This window comes from Malus domestica, chromosome 01 (assembly GCF_042453785.1).
Source record: "Malus domestica chromosome 01, GDT2T_hap1".
Taxonomy (NCBI): Eukaryota; Viridiplantae; Streptophyta; class Magnoliopsida; order Rosales; family Rosaceae; genus Malus; species Malus domestica.
Window position 1 is genome coordinate 17,140,053 of NC_091661.1, and position 26,776 is coordinate 17,166,828.

The 26,776-nt window shown below is 37.1% G+C and overlaps 4 protein-coding genes across 5 annotated transcripts; 1 reads left to right on the plus strand and 3 right to left on the minus strand.

The window, feature by feature from the left end:
- Nucleotides 1–5,212: 5,212 nt before the first annotated feature.
- LOC103404864 (origin of replication complex subunit 5) lies at nucleotides 5,213–10,053 on the minus strand. Of its 2 annotated transcripts, none has more exons than XM_029096870.2 (5): nucleotides 9,774–10,053; nucleotides 7,386–8,230; nucleotides 6,889–7,302; nucleotides 6,184–6,496; nucleotides 5,213–6,080 (listed from the first exon to the last, which is right to left on the minus strand). In XM_029096870.2, exons 2-5 carry the CDS (start codon nucleotides 8,219–8,221, stop codon nucleotides 6,033–6,035), a joined length of 1,611 nt encoding a protein of 536 aa, XP_028952703.2. In that variant the 5' UTR covers nucleotides 8,222–8,230; nucleotides 9,774–10,053; the 3' UTR covers nucleotides 5,213–6,032. The 2 variants fall into 2 exon arrangements, with proteins under 2 accessions (XP_028952703.2, XP_070674006.1); XM_070817905.1 differs by having other exon boundaries at nucleotides 7,386–8,223; nucleotides 9,774–10,039.
- An 802-nt stretch (nucleotides 10,054–10,855) lies between these two features.
- On the minus strand, nucleotides 10,856–13,767 carry LOC103405230 (ATG8-interacting protein 1). The gene is made up of 3 exons (XM_008344232.4): nucleotides 13,553–13,767; nucleotides 11,949–12,841; nucleotides 10,856–11,319 (listed from the first exon to the last, which is right to left on the minus strand). Exons 2-3 carry the CDS (start codon nucleotides 12,819–12,821, stop codon nucleotides 11,215–11,217), a joined length of 978 nt encoding a protein of 325 aa, XP_008342454.2. The 5' UTR covers nucleotides 12,822–12,841; nucleotides 13,553–13,767; the 3' UTR covers nucleotides 10,856–11,214.
- A 1,348-nt stretch (nucleotides 13,768–15,115) lies between these two features.
- On the plus strand, nucleotides 15,116–17,286 carry LOC103406175 (uncharacterized). The gene is made up of 8 exons (XM_008345183.4): nucleotides 15,116–15,277; nucleotides 15,380–15,460; nucleotides 15,838–16,094; nucleotides 16,220–16,289; nucleotides 16,463–16,542; nucleotides 16,684–16,746; nucleotides 16,836–16,912; nucleotides 17,015–17,286. Exons 1-8 carry the CDS (start codon nucleotides 15,200–15,202, stop codon nucleotides 17,113–17,115), a joined length of 807 nt encoding a protein of 268 aa, XP_008343405.2. The 5' UTR covers nucleotides 15,116–15,199; the 3' UTR covers nucleotides 17,116–17,286.
- On the minus strand, nucleotides 17,225–19,156 carry LOC103405140 (uncharacterized). Its single transcript, XM_029096981.2, has 3 exons — nucleotides 18,749–19,156; nucleotides 17,816–17,944; nucleotides 17,225–17,553 (listed from the first exon to the last, which is right to left on the minus strand). The coding sequence occupies exons 1-3, from the start codon at nucleotides 19,082–19,084 to the stop codon at nucleotides 17,374–17,376; spliced, it is 645 nt and encodes a 214-aa protein (XP_028952814.1). The 5' UTR covers nucleotides 19,085–19,156; the 3' UTR covers nucleotides 17,225–17,373.
- Nucleotides 19,157–26,776: the final 7,620 nt, after the last annotated feature.

Below are 26,776 nucleotides of genomic sequence, written 5' to 3' on the forward strand. Positions count from 1 at the left end.
AAGCAGCTTTCTACTTTAAAAGTGAAAGTCTGACAAAAAAAAACACTACTCTACGAACGTATCCGATTGTATATGTGAATGTGAAGAAAACATTACTCTGCGAATTTATCCGATTGTAAATGTGAATGTGAATGTGATTAAGCCAGCCTTACGTGAGGCCACCATGCATTTGATCATGAAATGTGTTTGTGAGAGTGTACCTAACCCTTTTTTTTTTTTTTTAAACCATTCCACCATTTAGGTGTGCTTGGCTAAGCAACATGTCGAACAGTGTCATCAAATTTAATCACATCATGTGCAATTCTGACAAAGCTTCACTTAATTATTAGCTAGGTTACACATTGTATTTTGAGTATACACTAGTAAAATGGGTTAGAATTATATATAGGATAATGTATTTTTAACGTACAAACTTTGTAATTAGAATTTTTTTTAATCATCATTTAAAGATGATCTCTATAAAAAAAAAAATTAATTTATAGATCTTTTAGTCATTCATTTGTAGACGGTTCATCATGAGGATGCTATTTGTTATAAAAAAATTTGTTGGTTGGTTTGATATATATAGATGGCTAAATGATATCTAGATTGAATTTTTGCAGTATTTAAATGATGATAAAGAGAATGAACAATTCCGATTATTACATTCGTACCTCGAATATATGTTAATGGATAATCATAGGTTCTCCGAACACAAGCATTATTAAGGGTATTTTAACGAAAAGCTCCCGGTACTATTCACTTTAACGAAAAACCACATTTTTACACTAAAAAGTCGATCATGGTACTATTCACTTTACCCTTTATTTTGTCCTTATCGTTAAAACTTAAAATTTTCAAATCATTTTCATTAGTTCTCCTTTATATACAACCTCCATTGATCATCTCAATTTCCCAGAACTGGGCCCATATTTGTGCTAGCTTTCATCATCCGAGAATTATTAATCGCAATTCGCATGCAAAGCTAGCTAGCAAGTAGTTTGACTTGTAAACCATAAATTGAACTATTGAAGAATATGGCTTCGTTTTTATGAAAAGATTGATTTGAATAGCACTATTCACTATGTTGAATGTATTTTGAAGAAATAAATGAATGATAATTTTCTTTGTCCTAGTTGAAGATTACTCATGAAGAAATATAATAATTAAGAAAGTTGTCATCCATTTCTTCATGGTAATTTTTAACTTGAACAAAATAATTAAGGAAACTATAATCAATTTCTTCCTTCAAAATGTCTTCAATATAGATAGTGAATAGTTTTACCGAATCCAATCGTCGTGAACAAACAAGGCCTATAAGTGTCATCCATTTTTTACTTCAATATAGTTAAGGAAGTTGTCATTCATTTCTTCTTTCAATGTGCCTTTAATATAATGAATAGTTTTGCACAAATCAATCCTCTCGAAACTAAGTCTATAAGTGTTGATTTTTGTTTTTTAATTGTCATATCACAGTAAATCAATTAAAATAAAAAGAATTTAAACAAAATTGTTCTAGGAGAAAGTGCATAAAACACAAAATTGTTTAAGAAAAGAAAGAATTTTGTAATATGTTAAAATCAAATCATTTGTATTTGATATTGCATAATTCTTTAATTATTCGTTTTAGCAAAGCCATGGGATTTTCAAGCTCCATGTAAATGACCAATAGACCTAATTAAACTTGTTTATTCATGCCGAATCATTTCGTGTAAAACTTATCACATTGACCATGCACTGGTTAGATATTTTGCTTTCTTACTTTACAAGACCTTTTTTTTATAAATTTTTTAACAAAAATATTACTCTTACTATTTATTTGTACTATTTATTTAATAGAAATAGAACCCACATGTGTTAGCATACTTTACCTCTATTGGAAAAATGATACAATAAGTGGTAAGTGTAGCATTACTCATCTTTAATGAATTATATAGTTAACACGCAAACGTGTAAAATAAATGAAAGTGAATGACCTTCACTTCACACATTTATTTTTACTTTTTAGATATTTTTTAATATATATTTGCATGTAATTCAAAAGTTTATAGACACCGACAGTTTGTGCACAAATTACATACTGCGGTTTTCCTCATCACCTCATGGTGCACATTGCATGAGAAAAATCATGGGGATAATGTTTTTTCTGACCGACAGCTTATCCACAAATTACACAAAACGGTGCATGCATGCACTACCTGTTAAAGTCCCACATCGGTGGGGTGAAAAGAAACCGTGGGGTCTAAATAGTAGTACTTTACTCTAACTAATACCGGGGTTTTTTGTGATAAAACTCCACATCTGACGAATTGGGCAGTGGTAAAATTGGAGACAGTATCGAGGTTGTTAGAGTGGGACGGGCCCGATGATCCAAAGATTCCAACATGGTATCAAAGCCACGGTGCGGGCCCGTGCAAGCCAATGAGCTTGTCACCCATAAGGAAACAAGTCTGAATTCTTAATATAAAGACGACCGCTGAATTCTATTGAAAACAAGTAGGCCCAACGGGAGTGGACCTCCTCTGAGTTTCAATTACCGATGTGGATCTCATGCGGTTACACGTGAGGGGAGTGTTAAAGTCCCACATTGGTGGGGTGAAAAGAAACCAAAAGATTTAAATAGTATTACCCTACTCCAACTAATACACCAATGCCTTTTGTGATAAAACCCCGCATCTGTGATAAAACCCAACATCTGAAGGATTAGGCATGTGGTAAAGTTAGAGATAGTATCAATGTTGTTAGAATGAGGCGGGCTCGACGATCCAAAATTCCAACACCACCAACATTAACACATCCCTTCACATTCTTGACATGTATAACATTAACCCATTGACCCCTTATGTTGTGAAGAGCTTACATTAGTTTGGATCGTGGGTTGGGAAACATATTGAACAACTTAATTAGAACTAGTTTTGGAGTAGTGGTGGGTAAAAACCAAGTAAATTAATTTGTTCAAACTAGCCAAATCAAATCAATTACACCAAATTTGCAGGAATGTTAAATTCTCCATATAAAATAATGACTCCTAGTGAACAACTTAAGACTAGTTTGGAGTAAGAATGGGCAAAGAATCGGTCAAACTACTCAAACTAGCCAACCAAACCAATTTCACCCGTTTGTACGTAAGTAGGTCAAAACCTATAGCATATCAACTCAATGCCGCATTGAACAACTTAGGATTAGTTTGAAATAAAGACGGGCAAAAACCCAACCAAATTGTTCAAACCAACCAAATCAAACTAATTTCACCGGTTCGTAGAAAAGTCAAAATCTTGAGTTTACCTAGGCAACCACTTTGCAATTTTGTTTCGTTTTTTCTCCCTATATGTAAGAGATGGTATCATATTATCACATTCATCATGCTAATTAAGGAAAACAGAGAACTTTGGTACTGAAACTTATAAGGGAAAACCAGCCTTCTTTTAGGCATTTCCTCAAAAGAGCAAAGCATTACATGCAAATAGGTTTGAGTTGCTATAATATCAAAATAATCATAGTGTATTTATCAAAATATAAAACTATTCAAAGACTGATCATCTCCCTCGTCCAAAATCCATCCACATCAATACAAAGCTTTCATTTGTGGAACTAATGACCATCCATTTTGTTATAGAAATCGAAACGGTTTAATTACACGATAACAGGAAATTTTCGGGTGAATGGTTTTGATCGAGACATTCCTTAGAAAAGCCTATGCTTCCCCCATTTGTTTAGATACATATTTTGGCTCCTAATGACCTAGAATTAAGTAGTTGAACAGAACAAGAAAATTTAGGTACAACATCATGTAGGTCGGGTGGCTTGCAAAGCATGATCTCTGATCGAGTTTTTTTTTATTAATCATTGTCCATAAAATTTGAACTCAAGTCTTCTCCAATAAAACGAAGATCATTTGTTGATAATGATACGTCGTCCGTGAAATTTGAACTTAAGTTCTTCTCCAATTAAATAATAAGACGGCATGTATTGATAATGATCAAGTGTTGTCAGCTTAACACAGGATCCTTTTATACCCTTTAAAATATTGTTGGGCTTAATGAGATGGGCCTGCAAACTAGCCCAGAGAATTTAGATGACAAAACCCCACAATGATAAAAGACGACCGTCATTACCAACTACTCATAATTCTGGATTGTCTACCAACAAGAAAAGATGAGCGCAAAACCTAAAGTACTTTCCTACCGCTCAAGCCAATTGGTAGAAGAGCACTCTTGTAATCCATATCATATATATATATATATATATATATATATATATATATATATATATATATATATATATATATCATATCAATGCAGTGTGCGTAGCCCATTTTTAGGATGAACCACTTAAATTCTTTTGTTCATAATTTAGCTTTATATCACGAGTTGACGAAAAATGGACCATACTGTTTTATGTTGATCTCTTAATTTTGAGTGTTAACAATACCAAACTCTAGCTAGTGGTTAAAATTTTGGCCACAACTCTAGTAGTTCTTAAGCAAAATATTCAAAACCGACTTGAAATAACATTAGGTTTTTTTTTTCTGAACGTTCTGGTACTTCTCTTTTTGATATTAAAAAAGATCACAAGTTAAAATCTTCGCTGCCATTGAAACATCCAACTGTGCATTGATGACCAACAAATATTATACATTGATCCACCTCCCATGCTGGACCAATCCAACGCATTGATGACCAACAAATATGATACATTGATCCACCTCCCCGGCTGGACCAAACGAGAAATAAGGCCTTGGGGACCCCAAAATACTAGCCAATTCAACGTTCTGAATACTAATTCCTTCTAGGACAATGCATGTGTTTCTCTTAAAAGGATTTACTCGCGCTCCACTTACTATTAATGAATATTTATCCTTCGAACATCATAAGCAGAATCGTTAATTGTTTTTGTCATCATCTAAAGATTATATTTGTAAAAAATCATTTAATTCCGTGATGGTTTAGTTATTCATACACGTTAAATCAATCAACGATTTTAGTCACAAATATCATCCTTATTATGAACCATCTGTTTTTTGTGCATATGAATGGCTCTCTAAAATGAATATTTTTTTGCATGTATAATCATTAGATTATGATAAAAAGAATGAATGGTTCCAATCATGGTGTTCAGACGATAAGGTAAGAAAAGTGGAGGGACTTGGTCCCCATAGGGGACACAAGCATTATCCTTCTTCCTACCGTTTCAACCACTCATGGGCTCAGATAAGGTTATGCAGCAACATATATAGCATCATCAACTCGTCCCTGCTCTAAATTGCATTTAAGATGAAATTTTGAGTGAGACCTACTGAACAATCTGGCAAAGTCGACATTTTTCTGTCATATGATTCATCAAATAATAAAATTATGACCTATTGATACACTGTCCTATGATGCGTACATCTCTTGCAGCTGTGAGATATTCGCTTACCACTTTTTTTGTAAAATGCAGAGCCATGTGAATGTGATATAAAATTCCCTCTGCAGGGCCATAACTCTTATTGTTCTTCCAATTTTGATTTGGATTCGGAGCGTGCAATAGGCTTAGAATGATGTATCACATTGTGAGGCTAAAGCTTAGCATCGGCCGAGAATGTTGCTGCCCTTCTCTGCAAACAGCACTTACATCTGACCAAACCTTAATGGAAGAATCAACTACGTTGAAATTTAGCGGAAGGAAACAAAAATAGGAAAACAATTCCAGAATTGTGATCGACATTGTATAAGGAAACGACATTTCCATGCCCTGCAACTTACTAGGATGTAACACGGATAAGTGGTTTACTACAATTGTTAGATGGCAATCCTGCAGAAACTTGGCACCAAGATACTGTCTGAAACTTATGTTCAATGGTGTTATCCCAGCTGTCAGAAAGACCACGACAATCGGTATATCCACTCAATACCAGTCATTTCATGTTGCTCAACAAAGATGAGGATTAGAGAATTTGGAGAGTTCAATGATTCAACACAGTAGGAGGGTAACATAGTTGAAAACCAGGTAAGTTGCTTCATCCTCAAGAATAAATTGGCAACCGTATCACAGATACCTCACCCGAAAGCAGATCATCTGTATATATACTTTGAGAGAGGAAACTTAATACTCCTTGCTACCTGTAATCCAAATATAAACAAGATGTTACGTAATTTCAAAAGAATTACTAACCTTACAACATAAAATTTTGGTATAATTTCAATTTGGGAAACGTTAGGTTACCTTAAGAGCCATATCTTCACTCACTGTCGATCGATATCGAGTTGAGCCTTCCAGCGGGCAGCTTCCACCAGTGACAATAAAATTAGCACTGCAGAGACTGGACAGTTGTAAGAGAACATCAGACATGAGCCCGCCATTCCCATCTTGAATGCCTAACCCACCATCTTCTTGTTCCTCCTCATCAAGAGGACCTTCTCCTACAGATGTAATGCACTGAAATATGGCTAATAACCTTTCCATTGGGAATGATCCAGGATTCAAAAGCAATTCCTGTTCTGCAGTTTCCTTCTGTTCCATTGACTTGTCCGAAAGCCTAACCATCAATCAAGAAGCATTATTCAGAATAATTCAGTGTTTACAACTGCTGCATTGCAAAATGCCAAAACAAAAGGTGCAAAGATAGTTGATCTGCAAGTTGCAGAAATTTTGGTTTCCTCCACTGAATAAGTGCAGTAAAAAGATGTCAGAAATTTTATCTAGATGTTCTGCACAACATATCGAAAAAAAACTGGTTAGGCTAAGGTAAAATGGAAGCAGGTGGCTACATGCTTAAGAACACACTTATATTTTAGCGTAGTTTTCTGCAGGATTTGGGAATGTCAGACCTTGTATTGAAAAGATTACAGCAGTATTAACTTTAATGATAGCATAAAAAACAAAATTAAAATTTGTACCAGTGTCTATAATTATTCTTAAAAGACTCACTTCCTCTTTCGTTTTCGACTATTAGAACCTCCTGTAGAATCAAACAGGGATGAATCAAGGGTAGCTGGGTTTCTTGAAGCAAGGAATGCTGCAATAAGAAGATATTTGGCGGAAGTAGGCATATGGAAATCTAATTCTTCAACTTCAAAATCTCTGGATTTCCTTGTGCCCCCCTTTCCTTTTCTCTCCTTAACTTCAACTTCGGGGGATTGCTGCGACGAAACCTTAAATGTCTCATTCAGTGCAGGAGCAATATGGGGACGAAAAAAATTGTACAGCCTTTGGTTCGTCTCTTTATTGGGAACAACATTCAGATCAGTGATGGGTTCACAATATTTTGTGAATAATGGTGAAAAGGCAGAAGAAAGCTCGTCCACCCGTCTGGTAATTCTACAGAAGGGCCTTAGCACAACACTAACCAGAAAGAAAAAGAGTCCATCAGTAGAAACCAAAAGGCAAAAGATGAGTACAAAGAAGAAAAACAACTATTTTCGCACCTGAGAAAAGAGGAGTAAAGCTTTTTGTTTGCCTGGTTTCTCATGAAGATTTTCTGCAGATCATCTTGTGTATAATCAGGAAGATATAGAGGGATAGGCTCCACATAGCCCATATTTGAGTAATATGTATCTGGCGAGGCACTGCTGATAAAGATAAGACCGACCTCAGGCATTTTCAAAATGTCATAGAGATTAAATAGTAAAGGTAATATAGTGGAACCTTTATCCCATCCTCTAAGACGCTCCAAATTGTCAAAGACCAAGTAGATCATATTTCCATTAGACTTTCCTGACCTTTTGGAGGTTACTTTCCCCGAGTTTCCCTTAGTATTAACCAGAATGCTGACCAAGGCATCGCGAAGAAAATTAACAAAATCAGATGGGCTTTCACAGCGCTTTGCACTAGAATAACCATTTGCTGCATTCTTTCGGTGAAGAAATAGTTGGTTCAGAACGGATTCAAACAAGATTCGAGGATTATAACAGGTAAGGCAGCTTGAATAAACTAAAGGGCGCTTAAGATGCCTAAATGTCTCTACAACAATACTGGTTTTCCCGGTAGAAGTGCCTCCATACACAAAGACAGGAAACATGGGAGAGTTCTGTGGACCCAGAAGGCGCAGAAGCTCCAATATTTGATTACGTCTTCCAGGAAAACTAGACAAAAGATCATCGGCACTAAAGGATTCTCCTTTTTCACCCAATACTAGGTCACTGAGAGTTGGCGGGTGCGAACTACTTGCTTTAGTTTCTTCAACTACATTCTTTGAAGGGGTAGCTAAAGCGGAGGATCTGGTTGTTCTCCTTGTGGTTTTCGGACTTTCCTCTTTACCCATGTCTGAATTCTAGCCAAAATAAACATCAAGATTAAAGACAGAGAATTTTAGTAGACAACATCGATAACAAATAACTTAGTAATCACACCGCAAACCAACACGAAAATAGTGGATGCAAATGAATCAATGTATTACAATTAACTTCAAAGGAAATCAGCCTTTCAAACGCATGTTAAAGAACCGGAAAAGCCGATTACTTGGGCAAAATAAATCAATGTATTACAATACCCAACATCATAAAATCATCATTTAATATCCAAACACTCCCCTAGTCAAATTTTGAAGCAAACCCCCCAAAAACAATTACCAAATTAATAAATTACCCTCACGAATTTGAGTTTTTTGGGGACGAAAGGGAAAAAGTATGCCAATACAAATTAGAAATTAAAGAGTAAATCGGGGGTTGAGGATTACCTGATCGGAAAGCTCACCAGCAAGTCTGCCGGAACGATGATAGAAACGCGGAGGAGTGGCGGTTGTGTTTTCGTGAGAGTGTTATCTGATTTGAATCGAAACCCTAACAAAGTTAGCTGAGATAAAAGAGAGAATAAAAGTTAATTGGCGGGAAGTAAGATTCCCGCGCTTTTATTCTCTCTTTTATCTCAGCTAACTTTGTTAGGGTTTCGATTCAAATCAGATAACACTCTCACGAAAACACAACCGCCACTCCTCCGCGTTTCTATCATCGTTCCGGCAGACTTGCTGGTGAGCTTTCCGATCAGGTAATCCTCAACCCCCGATTTACTCTTTAATTTCTAATTTGTATTGGCATACTTTTTCCCTTTCGTCCCCAAAAAATGCAAAACAACCACAACATTCCTTGAGTTATATGCCAAGCATCCATTTCTTTTATTTGGTTCACAGAGTGCCTAGTATTTGGGTCATTGTTCAAAGTAGCCTTTCCTCTATGGAAAACAAATACAAAGCCATAAACAAAATAAGAGACGCAAAAGAATTTAATTCCCTTTTTAAGACTACACAGAGGAAGAACCATATGAAAATCCCAATGAGTCTTTGCTAAAACTTTACAACAAACCGAAAAACTTGAACTCAGCAATTTTAGGTACTAACCTTTCACCTTCATGCATTTTCTCACTAACCAAACATATACATTTTCTCACCTCAAAATCCCGAATATATTCAAGTAATTCAACTACTTATGATCAAGCAGATCGAGTTCAAATTTTCAAAACTTAAGCAAATACAGAAACATATATTCTTCAAGTACATCGCCAGGATTCAAAATTCTAAAAATTTAAAATTTACAAAATCATGAAATAATTCAACAAATTAAGATGCAGATCGAAACACAAAAAAAAAAGCAAATAAGTTCGTCTAAATGTCATAATCGGACTCCAATATCGCATGCCCAGTGCCCACATTCAAATTCATAGTCAAGTCCACAATAGATCTAGAAAATTCCGAAACATATTCAAAGAAAAATACAAACTTTTTCACCTTAAATTACATAAATTTCAAATGGGTAACCATAAAATCGCCATGATCATAAAATTAAAAACCCATGAACTGACAAATAAATAAAACCCACAACCTTTGCTGCAGCAAAATCGCCATGATCATCTCAAGCTCTAACAGTTCCTCTTTTCGTCGGGTCTCGAAAGGGGCGAGCGAAAATCATGATTTGGAAGAAGGAATCCGTGAGGAGGACATGAGAAGACTAGGGAGAAAGTGATTTGGAGGAAGAGAGGAAGGAGAGGGAGAGGGAGACAGAGAGAGGGAGACAGAGAGACTGAGGAAGCAGCGGACGGAAGAAAGAAGTGTGAGATCTGAAATGAAATGGGAGTGAGACGTCGGCTAGGGTTTGTAAAGTTAAGAAATTTTATAAAGCATTAAACATAAGAAACCTATAAATATATTACTGGTACAATTACAACAACACAAAGCCTACAGTTAAGTTGGCTAGCAGCACCTTACCCCAACCCGCAGGTTAGGTGTTCAAACCTTGACGCGGCCAACATATTTTTTTTTTTATAAATGATTTTTTTTTTCGGCCTCGGTTCGGTTTGATTTTCGGTTTTTTTCGGTTTTCGGTTTTTTGAACCCACCCCTAAACTGGATTGTGGGTGTGAAGGTCCACCGTAAGATGCGGTACCATAGAAATTGTGATTGAGAGCAATTTTATGGCATGGTACACAGTGTCGCGCGACGCTTCATATCAAAGAAATAAAGACATGTAAATAAAACAAGGAACAATTATTTATTTTATTAGTATGGAACGTCATCATGATTTACGGTACAATCGAGTTATGATGGGCCGAGTACAATGTTTGGAGGTATTCTTTGATTTTTTTCAAACCTCAGTAAGAATCAACTATTTATTTTTTGTTTTAGATTGAAACGATCAAATGAAAATCAATAAAGAATATAAAATGAGCATGCATAAAGGAAATTACGCATGAAAATTTTCATCAGTACCATATAACATTAAATGATATATGAATAAACGACTGAAATGTTAAAACACCGTATCATTATATGATATGTGGCATTGAAGCCACACAAAATTTATCCAAAATCAATCCGTCAAATCATCAAACCTATCAAAACTAGACAGGAATCGAATGGATCGGTTATTTTTACTAAATGAATTGCATTTTGAAATAGGCAAAGCAATGAGTGCAAATAGAGCTTTACCATGATAAAATTCACTCCGTATTCCGGTTTACAAATTCTGGAAATTCAACAAAATGTACTTCTATCTTCACAACAATCACAAGCAGAACTCCAGCCACAACACAAAAAAACGTAATCATAGAAATCGTAACAAGTAAGAGCTCTGTACAGCGGCAACTTCATGGTGATCGAAAAAGATCATACGACGGTTATATCAAACTTTTAGCATGTAGCCAAGTAAAACTATCCATAAAAGGAATATATATCAACCACATCGGAAACAAACTAATATGTAACCCTCATCTGCATCTCCAACTCCATCACTTCTCTCTTCACCCATGGTATTTTTCGTCATCATCTTAAGCCTCGCTTGAGGAGCCGCTCCCGATAAAGGATCCTCGGCGGTGGCTGCTCACTATAACGTCTTTAAGACGGGATATGGGACCAATCATCCTTCCTGTTTTCTGTCAATATAACATAATGTCAGTGTCATCGAACTAGGCTTTCCTCTTGGTAGAAGCAAACTCAATCATATAAGCAACTTATCACTAGTTCAAATCTTAGGATTCTAAGAATGCACATTTGCCTTGCATGTCAGTGCACGCTATTATTGGTTAACAACAAGCTACTTATCATCCGTACCATGATGTGAGTTCATGTAAGGTCATCAGATTGGGAAAAGTCGTGTTTCCAATGTAATTAATCTTTGGATAAAGAATTGGTATCAAATTTTAAAATATAATTAAAAGCCATAACCTGATTCTCCACTCAACTAGGAGACAAATCGTAACCCCATGTATATTACATCAAGAATAAGGAACTAACTGAATAATGTACAGACATCACGGTGAATCTTGCACAAAGAAAAGAGAGGAGGCAAAATATCAACTGAATCAACTACTTAACACTTTTCAAGGCATACGTCTCTAAATTGCATAAAATGCTTACATCATGAAATTTATGACATAATGTAAGATCAGGCCAAAAATAAAAACCAACAAACATGGGATATCGATTCCTTGACCAGGGAAAGAACAAGTAAATAGTTAAATGCAAACATAATCATAAGAGAAAACAATGGAAATCGACAGACCTGATCATTGACGCTCAACAGCCATTTTTGCTGTAGAGCCAGCCACCTTTCATTTTGCCACCGCTGCCCAAGTAACACAAGCCCCATCACAGCTGCTGCTACGAAAATAGACCAAACTGCATTTGCTTCTTTTGCATGAGAATACAAGGAAGCAGCTCTTCTTTTCCACCAAGCTCCACAGGGCAGGCGAGAAACATCAAGTTTATCATCTTTCTGAGACCTTGGGGATTGCATGATGTCCTCAGAGAAACCTAAACCTTGTTCTGAAGGTTCCTCGAGTCCAGGAATAGTGGGACTCTCACCAAAATGAGTTAAGCTGCCAAGATCTGTTTCACCGTCAAAATGATATGTAGCAGCATCGATTATAATCTGATCTTTGTGAGCCAAAATTAAACCTTCTTCAAACTCTGTATCACCAATCAATTGCATGTTATCCTTATCATATACAGACTGTTTTCCTGCAAACTCATCTGGCACATTCAACCCTTTCAAAGTCAAAGTTTCTTCCTCCTTTCCACTTGACCTACCTCCTTCTTCAATACCTATCTCAGCTAAGACATCACTGTCCAAATGTTCATTATGAATTTCACTTCTATCGGACTCCAACGGCAAATTCTCATGCTGACTGGGTGGAAAAGCAAAGTGACCAGACATGAAAAGAGCACGAGAAGATTCAGCATGCTCACCATAGGTATCACTCTGATCCTCATTGCTCAACTCAATTCCTCCTGGACCAGGAGCAGCAGCATACGTAGATGCTGTAAGTTGTACAACTTCCCATCCATTCCCACGAGCAGTACTTTCCTCCCCCTCCTCGTTATCTGCCATCTTACCCCGCACAGTGCTTTCCTCTCTCTCCTCATTATCTGCCATCTTAAAGGACTTAAAGCTTCCTGTTTCATATGTACAGGGCACAAGTAGACACAAAATAACCAACCAAAAAAAACAATCAGAATTCAGTAAAACGAGATACTAATTAAATCCAATTCTGATTTGTTACAGCACAAAAACTTCCGGGTCACAAAAGGCAACTTTCGTTTGAAAGCGACGATCAACTAAAATGAACCAACGGGAATTGAATAAAAATAAAATCTTCATACATAATCTCTTTTGGCCTCTAAACATTACGTTTTTTCATTCCTACCGATACAATTCAAACGAACATAGTAATTCACAAAACAAAGTTCCGATGTGCATTCAAAACCCCGAATCGAGGATATCAAACGACAAATACAACAATATCAAAAGTGAAATATATTTTTTTTTTCAAATTCCTAACAAACATTAACACCAACAGAAAATTGTTTAATAATCGAATACTTAATCACAAGTCCTCAAGAACTTAATCAAAATCTTCACTCAATGAACCAGCAAACAGAACAATTTGCGAGTGGATAATTATTGAATACACAAATTAACAATAAAAATCATCCAAAAAAATCAAATTAAAGCAAAACAAGAGCCAGTTCAATCAAAACTAGCAAGCACAACCCTAATCAAACGAGTTCAGATCAACAAACGAGCAAACAAACAACAATCAACGGACGATATAATTCCCCGAAACAAATAAAAAATTGAAATTAATATCGATACGAAGAACTCACAGAAAAAGTAAAGCGGTTAAATATAAACGGCCCGATGGGGGATCGGAACGACGACGTTCAGATGGGGTCGAAGGTTGAAGATTGAAAACTGTCTCGGGAAGTGGGGTGGGGTTTTTATATGTAGAGATTTCTGGAGAAATAAAAGAGAGGGAGGTGAAGAAGGTAACCGGCGATAGCGGAAAAGATGAAACTGGACGCATCGGTTGACCGGCTGTAGCAGGTAAGTTTTTGGTTTGCGTGTGTGCAGAGCGAGGAACTTTACTGCGTTACGCCAGTTTTCCTTGTTTTTTTGGTGACGTTGTTGTCCTAAATTTTTTCCATTGCACACATGTCTTGGTATTTACATCTGAAATTTACTCACCATATCCATTTTTCAATGTAAATTTTAGTATCCAATTTAAGGTTGGATATGTTCCTATCAAATTAAGTCTTGAATTGAAAGCTAAATTTAGGACATGCAATTAAATATTTTACCTTTCTTCAAGGATGTGGTTGTGACGTCAGTTTGGTTTATACTGTTTTAGATTAGGTTTTTTGTTGTTTATTTTTTCTATTTAAGGGTCTATGTTTATGTAGATCTTCTTTTGTATCTTGAGTTACAACTTACAAGTCTTATTTTGCTGGAGCTTTTTACTTTACCTTGTTTATAGGAAGCCGTTTGGTCTCTCTTTCTTGTACTAGTTTTTTAAATGAAAGTAATTTTGTTTGACAAAAAAAATATATATTTCACAATATTTATTGATATTTTCCAAAAACTAAGAACGTTATTTGACAAATTCTAAACAAAAAGTTACATATCAATACTTGGTAGGAAATGCAAAAAAAAAAAAACTTTTGAATCATAAAAGTGCTTGAAGTTTATTTTACGCGCTTTTAATAAAATAGATAAAAAAAAGAGAGTTTATGAGTAGAAATGTATGAAAAGAATTGTTGAGCTTTATCAGAATAGTTCAAATATAAACATGTTTACATGTGAGCGCTGCAAAATTATGCATGTCAATTGAACGGCAACAATATTTTAATAGTGTTTCAATTAATTGTCTATCCCAAAAACATTATTATTTTCTTTACCAGAAGTCACATAAATATTTTTTGGGTCGATGAAGTCACGTAAATTTTATTCACACGAAAAGTAATGTTGAACTGCAGAATAAGAGAACATTTGATTTTAAGATCTCTTAAAATATTGAAAAAAAAGATATATCGCTAATCTCAAACTTGGTGGGGTCAAGATGCAAATGAATTATGAATGATATAGGCTTGATAACTTTCCTAATTCGTTTATTCTCCTTTTTCATATGATCAAAGTGCGTTGTATGATGAGCCTATCCCCACATTCCCCACCATACTCAATCATTGCGGGGCCAGCCACTCCCCCGGTGGTGGTGACACCTCCTGACCTCCACCCTTCTCCTTCTCTTGTCGTTTCATAGTTTGACGACATGTCGTTTGCAGTGGGTACTCAAAGACTGGCCACGCTTCATTCTAGTTGGGCCCATAATGGCAGGCCTAACTGCTCAGCCCAATAAAAGTCCATCCAAAAGATGCGGAGAAGAATAATCGCCCGCTGCCTTAAGTCCTCCGTCGATAAAAGAACAAAAGAAACCACTCAGACCAGAGGCTCTGAGAGGAGAGAGGGAGAGAGAGATGGGGGATTTATACGCTCTGGATTTTGATGGAGTTTTGTGTGATAGCTGCGGAGAGAGCTCCCAATCTGCTGTGAAGGTAATGTTTTGTGTTTTTGTATTTATTTTTATTTAAAAGCTTAAAAATGTTTAATTAATTAATTTGATTAGTTTGTTTGAATGGTGGTTATGAAATGTGTAGGCTGCTAAAGTGAGATGGCCAACTCTATTCAACGGCGTGGATTCAGCTTTGGAGGATTGGGTTCTTGAGCAGATGTACATAGTAAGTCCTCCAGATTCCCATGTTCTAATTTGATAGAATCATCATTTCTGTGTGGTCATAATTCAAAGTCTGATAACGAAACATGCTAGATTGTGGAACAGCGGAACATTGTTCATGTTGATTAGATACAATTACGGTATGTTCATGTTGGTGTTGTTGACGGTTTGATAACATAATATGTTTGACTGTTGAACAAGAAAACATAAACCCGTGTTTAGTAATAATGAAACGTAACATGCTAGATTGCGGGACAGCAGCAAACATAGAATTATGCTCGTTATTCACAATCTGATAACAACATGGTAGATTGTCGGACAAGAGAACGTTAACATTTGTTGGATTGAAGGAGGAGTAAAATGAATTTTATGGTGTGGCAGGTGAGACCTGTGGTGGAAACAGGGTATGAGAACCTGCTACTAGTGAGGTTGCTGCTGGAAATGAGGATACCTTCTATAAGGAAGTCCTCCGTAGCGGACGGGCTCACGGTGGATGGGATACTGGACAAGTGGTCGGAACTGAAGCCGGTGATCATGGCAGAATGGGGTGAAGAAAGGGATGCGCTTATTCATCTTTTCGGGAAGGTCAGGGATGAATGGATGGACGAGGACTTGAAAACTTGGATTGGTGCAAATAGGTACCCGAATTTCGGACTATTTCACTGTTGATCGATTTTCATTTCGCAGAATTCCCATCTCTCTCAAACTTGTTGGGGCTGGGAGAGTTCAATGCATAACTGAGTAGGAGATAACTTGATTGCAGATTATATCCAGGCGTTCCTGATGCTCTAAGATTTGCAAGCTCAACCATATACATAGTCACCACAAAACAGGTGTTACCCTTACTCATGCATCAATTATTTCTGAGACTTTCGGGTTTTCTTTCTCCCGATCACAATAAACGAGCGTTTTACAGATTTTCTACTTGGAGAGTACACTTCTGCGTCTCTAACTTTCACCCTTGTCATTCTCTCACCTCCTTATTTCCCTTTCTTCGTTTGGACAGAGCCGATTCGCTGATGCTTTGCTGCGAGAACTTGCAGGAGTGACGATACCGCCTGAAAAGATATTTGGTCTTGGCAGTGGGTTAGTGTATTAAGTTATTGTTAATCCGTATTTCATGTTTCGGAACCAATGGTTATGGTTTGCTTTCCGTAATGTATAACTTTAATTACGTATGTATGCCTATGGATTACTCTTATACGAAGTATTTAATTCGTCTTCCAGTCCAAAGGTAGAAGTATTGAAGCAAATTCAAAAGAAACCAGAACATCAGGGACTGAAACTGCAGTAAGATACTTTTCTGCTTAAAGCTTAGCATAATACATGTTCTAACCGAGTTTATGTGAACGAGATCAATAACGCTTGACATTGACCAGCTTTGTCGAAGATCGTTTGGCAACCCTAAAGAATGTCATCAAAGAACCTGAATTGGATGGTTGGAATTTGTATCTAGGTAAACTTTCTCTGTTTCTACTCTTCTCCCTTGAGCCTCATCAAACATTGACACTTAAACTCGTCTGAGCTTCAGTTGCTAACTTGGGATTAATTCGATCAGGGAATTGGGGGTACAATACGCAGAAAGAGAGGGAGGAAGCAGCTACAATTCCCAGGATTCAGATCGTCGAGCTTTCTGAATTCAGTAAGAAGTTGAAGTAGCTTCTGTTCATGCCAATCTTGTTCCCTATTCGGTTGGAGACTTAGACTATTAAGTCGGAAATTTGTATGCATCTTCTCTATTTAAACTAGTTGAGAGCACTTTGTCTCCTTTCATACAACAAATTCATAAATAAAAACAGAATTCCGAGAAACAAAGCTCGTTTACAGTTACCTTTTCCAACATCATTAGGAGTGGAGGTTGCTATGGTTTTACAACAGGGGTTATTATATTTCATGTCAGAAAATTTACTGGTACAACTACAATTCCTCTTTCAAATGTATATTGCTCTCTGTTGCACTGTCACTCTCCTTTCTCTTTTTCTCATCCCGGAGCTTCTCAACGAGTTCCTCTAAAGGAGGATCTCCTGGTCTTCGAAAAACTTGATCGCCAATCTTTATCTCATAGGCCTCTGGTTGTTTCAACGCAAACTCCTTCAACTGGAGAATTGAGAAAAGAACAAATTATATAACTATATTAAGAATAAATGAACACAGAAGCTCGCGACACGCAATAATCAGCTCAATAATTCAAACGAACGAATTCATGATCAACAACAACAGGCATTCAAACCTTTCTCTATGTGAAAAGTATTCTTAAAAACTAAAGACATCTTAAGAGCAATTTCTTCAGCCGGACATGAGGGAATTAATACTTCTTTATCCGGAGGAAAAAAAGAGCCAGCGTGGGAGGAAAGTGTACCTCTGTTGTGTCTTGGCCTCTTTCCATGTTGAACATGATCGTGTTTAGATCAACACCCATGAACCTTGCCTCAATTGCTCCGGTCCTCAGAACTTGAGTCCACTTCATAGCAAGCTCGGCCACTGTATCCTGGGAGGGGGGAGAAGCACATATCAAATTTACCATTCATTCAAGCCTTGTAAAAAAAACCTCATTCAATCACATAAAAAATTAAAAACCATCAAAAGTTGACAAGAAAATGTAAATGAAGTCATCTCTATTACTTAGAAGCCAGTAGATCAACTTCAAATTATGCTATATAGCATTGCAACATAGAGATCAGTAAGATATAGAATGAAACGAGAAATACAAACATAAAGCTATAACAGGTCTCCAATTCATGTCTCCATCCACGAAATTTCCTTATGGCATCCAGGAGTGTTCAGCAATATCAGTACTTTCCACACATTATTAGTCCCAAAGGTTAAAAGTAGTGTGCTTGTGCAAATGGGGTTACGCCAATTGGCCAGGGCAGTGTCCCCGCCCCATGTACCCGAGTTTGAATCCCCATCCCCACAGATCAAACATCGATCTGTTTAAAAGAAAAGGTGTGCTTGAAGAGCCGCGATTTCCATCATTCGACCAAATTCTTTCACAGGCACCCTATTCTATTCTAATTCCGAAGCATTTCACAGAAAGTCCCACACGCCAAATCCAATTCAAAACTTTCAATGAACTTCTCAGTGCCCTTCAAATTTGAAATGCCGAATCGATATACATTTGCTCAGAAACTTACCTTACTTATTACACTAAAATTAACAGATTCAAGTTCCAAGTAAAAATTATTAGATCAGAGACAAAACCCAGTAACAAACAACAAAAAATCCACATGCTCAGTTCACATTCAGCTGAAAACCCAATAAAAAGCAAAAATGAAGAGCAAATTCGAATTACCCGAGTCCGCTTCTCGCCCATCCGCAGCTTCACGAACCCGAAAGCCGGCCCGGTTTGCCGTTTCATCATCTCCGCCTGTATCTGCGACATGTCCATCTTCGACAAATCGGGCGGCGGATCAAAATCGGAAGAGGGTTTCGTTTTCTTGCCCCATTCTTTCCAGGTGTCGTCCTCCTCGTCGTCAAGGACGTCGTCCAGGTCGTCGGTGATGTGGACTCTGCGCTTTCCCGCCTCGGCGAACCGGACGAATTCGCCACTTGGGGAAAAGATGAAGGGCAGAATAAGGAGGAGGAGAAGGGCGAGGAGAAAGGGGACTGGAGGTGTTGGGTTTGCCATGCTTTGTGTGAAGCGAAGAATTGGAGAGGGCTTTAGAAGGGACCATTTTCAGCTAACCACATCCTCATCGTACACCTAATTATCTGGCACTGTATTTTTTTTATTTAATGGTTAATTTTTTTTTTTTTTTAAGAATTGAAAAAGTAATATTTAATATGAAAGTAAATTAGAATTAGGTGAAATGACACATGACAAATGTTTAAGTGTATAGTGAGCATACACCATACTTATAATGCAACCGGTTTAGAAAGTGTGGGGGAGTGCTTTGGATCCATGTGGCATCTATATTGTGAGACCCGTGACGTCCACATAGGCATTATACCGAAAAAATAATAGTTTTTTTATCTGATAGATAAAATTGAAATGAACACATTTCTTAATGATATATAAAATTGAAATGAAATAACAAGTAATGTATAAAATTGAAATGTTTTAAAAGATATTGTTTGAGGTTATAATTGTATGCAAACTGATGGTGTAAAATAAGTTACTCTTTTTTTTTTGGATCTTTTGATATAGGCGCCTCAGTTTTAAATTTTTTAGATCAAACATTCATGCTTTTTAGTGATTTGATTAAAGTTTTTTTTACCATAATTTTGGTGTTATATGCACATTATATTGTAATAAATTTCCTATAATCTAGCTTTTTGATTACACTCTCCTCCGTTAGAGATAATTGTAAAAAAAAAAAAAGTTTAGATTCAATTTATTTTCACAATAATGCTACAATTTAGCAATAATTATTTATGATTTAAGATATTTTCTTTCCAAAATAATTTAAAATATTTTTAAATCCCCCAATATCAAACGTACCGAAATAAGTTTTTCTTTTAGTACGTTAAGAGAAAATAGGATTGAAAATAATGTAAACGTACCAATACACAATGTGTACAAAATAAAACGTACCAAAATAAAAATAATGTACCAATATTAATAATATGTATCAAATCAAATGTACCAAAATTACAAGTAAATGTACCAATTAATGATTTTTGTAAATTCAAACGTACCTGCATATAATATATACATAATGCATTCTACCTAATAATAATTCGTCAACAACTGTACTTAAAAAAACAACAACAAAAAAATATAATTTCACAAAAAATTGAAAAAAAAATTATACTGAGCTTTTATGTTGATCACCAACTATTTGAAAAAGATTTTGACAAAAAAAAATTGTGATCGAAAAAACATATTCGGAAGAAGAGAAAATATAGTTTAATTACTAATATCTCCACTAAATAAAGAAAAGTGCATCATGCAGATAAAATGATAAATTAAAAAATTATTTTAATTTTAAAAAATAGAGGCGACTATTGGTCAAAGCACTTTTGACACACCCCGACCGAGATCGAGGCGTGCTGGCCGTCACGTGAGGGTGACGTAGCCATGTGCACAATGCGGAAGCGATAAGGATAAGAAATATACGAATAAATAAAAACTGAAATTTACTAATGTGCACTAATAAGCAGAAAGTGCTAGGAGTGAGATACAAGAGTAAATAGTCATAATCAGAGCATAGAAAGTCTAGGTGCAGTCCAGTATGACAAGTACTAGTAATACAGTACCAAAAGATATCCTACGAATATTTTATTCTGTCAGAACCACCGAGATCCTCAATGCCACCAACAGCAAGTTTACCTAAAACCTAGAGGGGCGCAAAACAGAAGATGTGAGTGTGCAAAAATAAAGGTTTTGATAACACATTAAATTTTCAAAAGCTCTAACCCCTCGCCGTAAAATATGTATACTTTTTCCTAGAAATAGAATACAAACAAATACATATATATATACACACACACACACATTCAAATCATGTTACACATATTCATAATCATAATTATGCCATGCTAAGATATAAACAGGATAAGTAACTTAAGTGAAAATAAATTAATGGGAAATAACACATTAGTTAGAACCTCTGCATAAGTCTGTAAGGCTGAATTCATAGCTCATTAGTCAATTTAGCCGGAGTCACTACAAATGACCTATACGGTATTACACTGCACACAAGTCGGAACCACTAAAAGGTCTGTACGACAAGACTGGGTATAATCTAATTATGCTCATTACTACATTCTCATTATAGCTGTGCGATAAATCGTTAGTCACTTACGAGTCGGAACCACCTATAATGGTTTGTATGACAAGACTGTGCACCTAAATTGGATCCAATGTGAGCATATGGTGCGGGAGATGACATTATATACAGGCATGTGCCATATCTCTAGCTAATCACTAACACCGGAGTACAAGTTTAAGAGCTCAATGTTCTCAATTAATCACAACCATTCAATACACATTCACAATTCATAAACTCACCCGGTACTTACCTGAGCGCCCACAACACCAAATCACATTTATGCATACAATTCTAACTCATGGTTTAAGCATAAATCAATAGGCATGACATTTTCAAAGCATAACTCATTTAAATGCATTCTTCTAGGAAAATATCAAGCATATACGTATATACTTAAAACCAAAGCCCACTCACTGGTATGTCGAAGGGTCGTAGCCCCCGAGTCGCCCTTGACTACACTCGTCCTCGGGATAAGTTTCCCCTATATGCGAAACAACTATAAAAACGTTAATTTAAAGCACATAACCAATACTACCTAATAACTTCTCATACATTGCTCAAATGAGGTACATGAATATACCATTGTGACCTACATAACTCCACGAACATCCCCATATTTTTAAAATAAATTTTGGAACCGTCACATGTAACATCCCACATCGCCCAGGGGAGTGATCCTTAAATATATATTCCTATCCCTACCTAGCACGAGGCGTTTTGGGAGCTCACTGGCTTCAGGTTCCGTAAGAACTCCGAAGTTAAGTGAGAAGGAGGCCAGAGCACTCCCAAGATAGGTGACCCACTGGGAAGTTGTTCGTGAGTTCCCAAAAACAAAACCATGAGGGAATGGTAAGCCCAAAGCGGATAATATCGTGCTATGGTGGTGGAGCGGGCCCGGGAAGTGGTTCGTCCTGGGCTAGGATGTGACAAATGGTATCAGAGCCAATCCCTGGCCGGAAGCGTACCGACGAGGACGTCGGGCCCTTAAGGGGGGTGGATTGTAACATCCCATATCACCCAAGGGAATGATCCTTAAATGTATATTCTCATCCCTACCTAGCACGAGGCCTTTTGGGAGCTCACTGGCTTCAGGTTCCGTAGGAACTCTGAAGTTAAGCGAGAAGGAGGCCAGAACACTCCTAGGATGGATGACCCACTCGAAAATTGCTCGTGAGTTCCCAAAAACAAAACTGTGAGGGAATGGTAAGCCCAAAGTGGACAATATCGTGCTACGGTGGTGGAGCGGGCCTAGGAAGTGGTACGCCCCTGGTCGGGATATGACATCACACGCCGGCAAGGGCACGGCCCTATATGTGGCCATGTGCAGGGACCCTAATGGAATCCCTTAACCCTGTTAGGATTATTCCATGGAATATTCCATTAAATAGTAACGGAAACAGTTAAACTAACCAACGCCGTTAGGAATATTCCGTCAAAGTTGAAGGAATATTCTGTCATCCCCTACCTTCGAACTCCGGTGACTGTCGCAGTCGTCGAAAACTAGGAAAATTTTAAAATCCTTACATCTCCGTCATTTCTTAACCAAAACTCATGAAATTGGTCTCAATTTAAAGCTTATAACTAGAAGAACCCATCCTTACCAATTTCAAGGCTTGAAATCCACGAAAACTAGCCGGAGAAAGCTCGATAATTCTGGCCAAATTTCAAATGCATATATCTCGATTTCCCGACTTCCAAATCATGCTATTTTTCTTCTCCGAGCTTCGTGAGGATGATTCAAAGCTTCCTATGTCCTTAAAAACTCCTAAAAACCTCACAATAATTAGTGCATGAATAGTACCTAAATCGGAGTTCATGAGAAACTAGGGTTTTCAAAGGTTTCAAGTTCTAAAAATAGTATGAATAGACTCAGGAGCTTGTAAGGAACAAGAACATTACCTTTTTAACATTGATCCATGCATGAAAGCTTGAGTTCAAAGTTCGTCTGTACGGTTTGTATGGAAAATAAAAGAAGTCCAATAGGGAAGAGAGTGAGAGCACGGGAGTGATGGAAAGTGTGTGTGTGTGTGTGTGTCCACGCAGGTCACCCGCCAAAACCAACAAAACTAAGTCCATTTTAGTTCCCTTAGTTCTAAACTTAGGAAAATAATAGATGGATCCAAAACCTAAGTACACAATATACACAACACACTATAACGTCCAAGGATATTTTAGTAACTTCCGCGTTCGCGACCAATAATATTCCAAAATTCCGGGATGGGTTGTGACAATCTACCCACCTTATAAAATTTCATCCTCGAAATTATATACAACAAACCTATCCACTAATAGTCATAAAACAAGCGTTGATACATCTCTCTCATCCGATCCTCCGTTTCCCAAGTGGCCTCTTCCACTGAGTGATTTCTCCACAAAACTTTCACCAAATGCATTGTTTTATTCCTTAGCTCTTTATCCTTCCAATCCAATATAGTCACTGGCTCCTCATCATAAGTCAAATCTGAATTAATTTCCAACGGTTGATGAGGTATTACATGAGAAGGATCTGAGACATAATGTCGAAGCATCGAAACAGGAAATACATCATGCACTTTGGACAACTCTGGAGGCAACTCAAGCCTGTAAGCGACCTCACCGACTCTCTCGGTGATCATATACGGTCCAATATACCTAGGACTCAGCTTGCCTTTCTTTCCAAACCGCACAACACATTTCTATGGTGATAGCTTCAGAAATACCCAATCACCTACATTATACATCCGGTCAGTGGCATGCTTGTCTGCTAAGCTATTTTGTTGATCATGGGCCACTTTCAAGTTAGACTTAATTACCTGAATATTCTGAGTAGTTTCATCCACAATCTCCGGGCCCATTAAAAGGTGCCATACCAATACTCGAATGGTAACTTTGTTGTAGGCGAACTCCATCAAATCCAAGCAATTATGCCAACCATCGCCGAACTGCAGCACTAAAGATCTCAACATATCCTCTAATGTCTGAATAGTTCTCTCATATTATCTGTATGTCTAAGGATGATATTTCATACTATAAAGTAATCTTGTCCCAAGAGCTTCTTGGAACGCTATCCATAACTTAGAAGTAAATCTAGGATCTCAATCCGAGATAATATCAACTGAAACACCATGGTATTTCATAATCTTCGATATGAATAACTTAGCTAATCGGCTTAATGAGTATTTTTTCCTTACTGGAATAAAACGTGCTGACTTAGTGAGCCAATCAACTATAACCCAAATGCCATCATAACCATTCTGTGTATGAGGAAGCCTGTACACAAAATCCATGGTAATATTTTCCCATTTCCACTATGGAATGGGAAGTGGCTGCATCAACCCAAACGGCTTCTTCCTTTCAGCTTTAACCTGTTGGCAAATGCACACCTACTCACATATTCGGCAATTTCTCTTTTCATACTTGGCCAATAATAAAATGGTCGAATGGTATGATACATCTTGGTGCTTCCTGGATGCATTACATATGCCAAAATATGTGCTTCATCAAGGATTTCTTTCTTTAACTCTGCATTATTCAGCATATATATTCTGCTTTCCTGCATAAGTATACCATCAGTTTCTCGAATTCTGAAATCTTTCTTCTTCCCCAAATTCCTTGCTTGAATTATTTCCTGGGTCTCTTCATCATTCATCTGGGCCTCGAGCACACGATCAATTAAGATTGGCCTAACTTGAAAATTAGCAAGCAAGGCTTCCTCTTTATCTTCCATTCCTAACTCCACTCTAGTGGACCTCAAATCCGCAAGAAGAGGAACATGACAATCATAGATGGTATTAAGTCTAGCTGGAGTCTTCCTACTAAGTGCATTCGCCACTGCATGCACGACCAGGGTGATACTCAATCGTGCAATCATAATCACTAAGTAACTCAATCCACCTCCGTTGCCGAAGATTGAGATCTCTCTTAGTGAAAATATACTGAAGACTCTTATGATCCGTGAAGATCTTACATTTCCCACCATAAAGATAATGTCTCAAAATCTTCAAAGCAAAGATGATAGCCGCTAACTCCAGATCATGAGTAGGGTAATTCTTCTTATGAAGTTTCAACTGTCTTGAAGCATAAGCAATCACCCTACCATGTTGCATCAATACACAACCTACACCATTCAAAGAAGCATCACTGTAGACCTCAAAATTACCATTATCATCAGGAAATGCTAAAACAGGTGCATGAGTGAGATAATACTTCAACTGCTAAAAACTTTGCTCACAACTATCATCCCACTCAAAGTTAACATCCTTCATGGTCAACCTCGTTAATGGTAAATCAATAACTGAAAAATCCTTAATAAACCGTCTATAATAGCCTGCAAGGCCACTTTTTGAGAATCCATTCGAATGCCTTGAGCTGATATAAAATGTCCCAAAAATGCCACTTGATCTAACCAGAATTGGCATTTGCTAAACTTAGCATATAACTGGTGTTCCTTCAAACTTTTCAACACTAATTTAAGATGTCTAGCATGCTCTGCTCTAGACTTAGAGTATGCCAAAATATCATTAATGAAGACAATGATGAACCTATCCAAATATGGCTGGAATACTCGATTCATTAAATCCATGAAAGCTACTGGTGTATTAGTTAACCCAAATGGCATCACAAGAAACTTATAATGACCATATCGAGTCCTGAATGTTGTCTTAGGGACATCTTCACTTCTAATCTTCCATTGGCAGTAACTAGACCTCAAGGTTCCATCTTTCTTCCTCACAAATAAGAATGGAACTCCCCAAGGTGAAGTACTAGGTTGAATAAATCCCTTATCAACCAATTCTTGCAACTGAACTTTCAATTCCTTTAATTCAGCATTAGCCATTCTATATGGAGTCAAAGATATAGGATCTGTACCTGGAAGCAAATCAATAGTGAACCCACATCTCTATCTGGAGGCAATCCAGGTAAATCATCAAGGAACACATCCGAAAAATGCCTAACCACACGCACATCTTCCACACTACTAGGAACATTATCATTCAACACCACATGAGCCAAATATCCCTGACAGCCCTTCGACAACAATCTTTTGGCTTTCATGGCAGAAATAACACCATGCCTCACTCCGCTAGGCTCTCCTACAAATGTAACTTCAGGTAATCCAGGACGATGAAACGTGACTGTCTTTCCATAACAGTCTATCTTGACATGGTTGTAGTGTAACTAATCAGTGCCCAAAATCACGTCAAAATCCACAATATCTAACGGAATAAAGTTAGCTGGCATAACAACATTCTCCACCATCACTGGACATTCTGGATATACCCGATCAACATAACATATCTCCCTTCTAGGCATAAAAAACTCTAAATCATATCCTAGAGGTGTAGGATGAGATTGCGTCACTTGAGTAAATGTATGAGAAACAACATAATGCTTAGCATCACAATCAATCAATACTCTAACAAAATGACCAAGAATATTTAACGTACCCATGATTAAGTCAGGATTGTTCTGAGCATCTTGCAATGTCATATTATGGATACGTCCCTGATAATGATGTCGTCAACCACAACCTCTGTTAGCATGAACACCACGTCTTTGTCTCAGCTGACCAGACTGCCTCGAAGATCCTGCACTGCTAGCAACAATCTCTACCTGTTGGGGCTGTC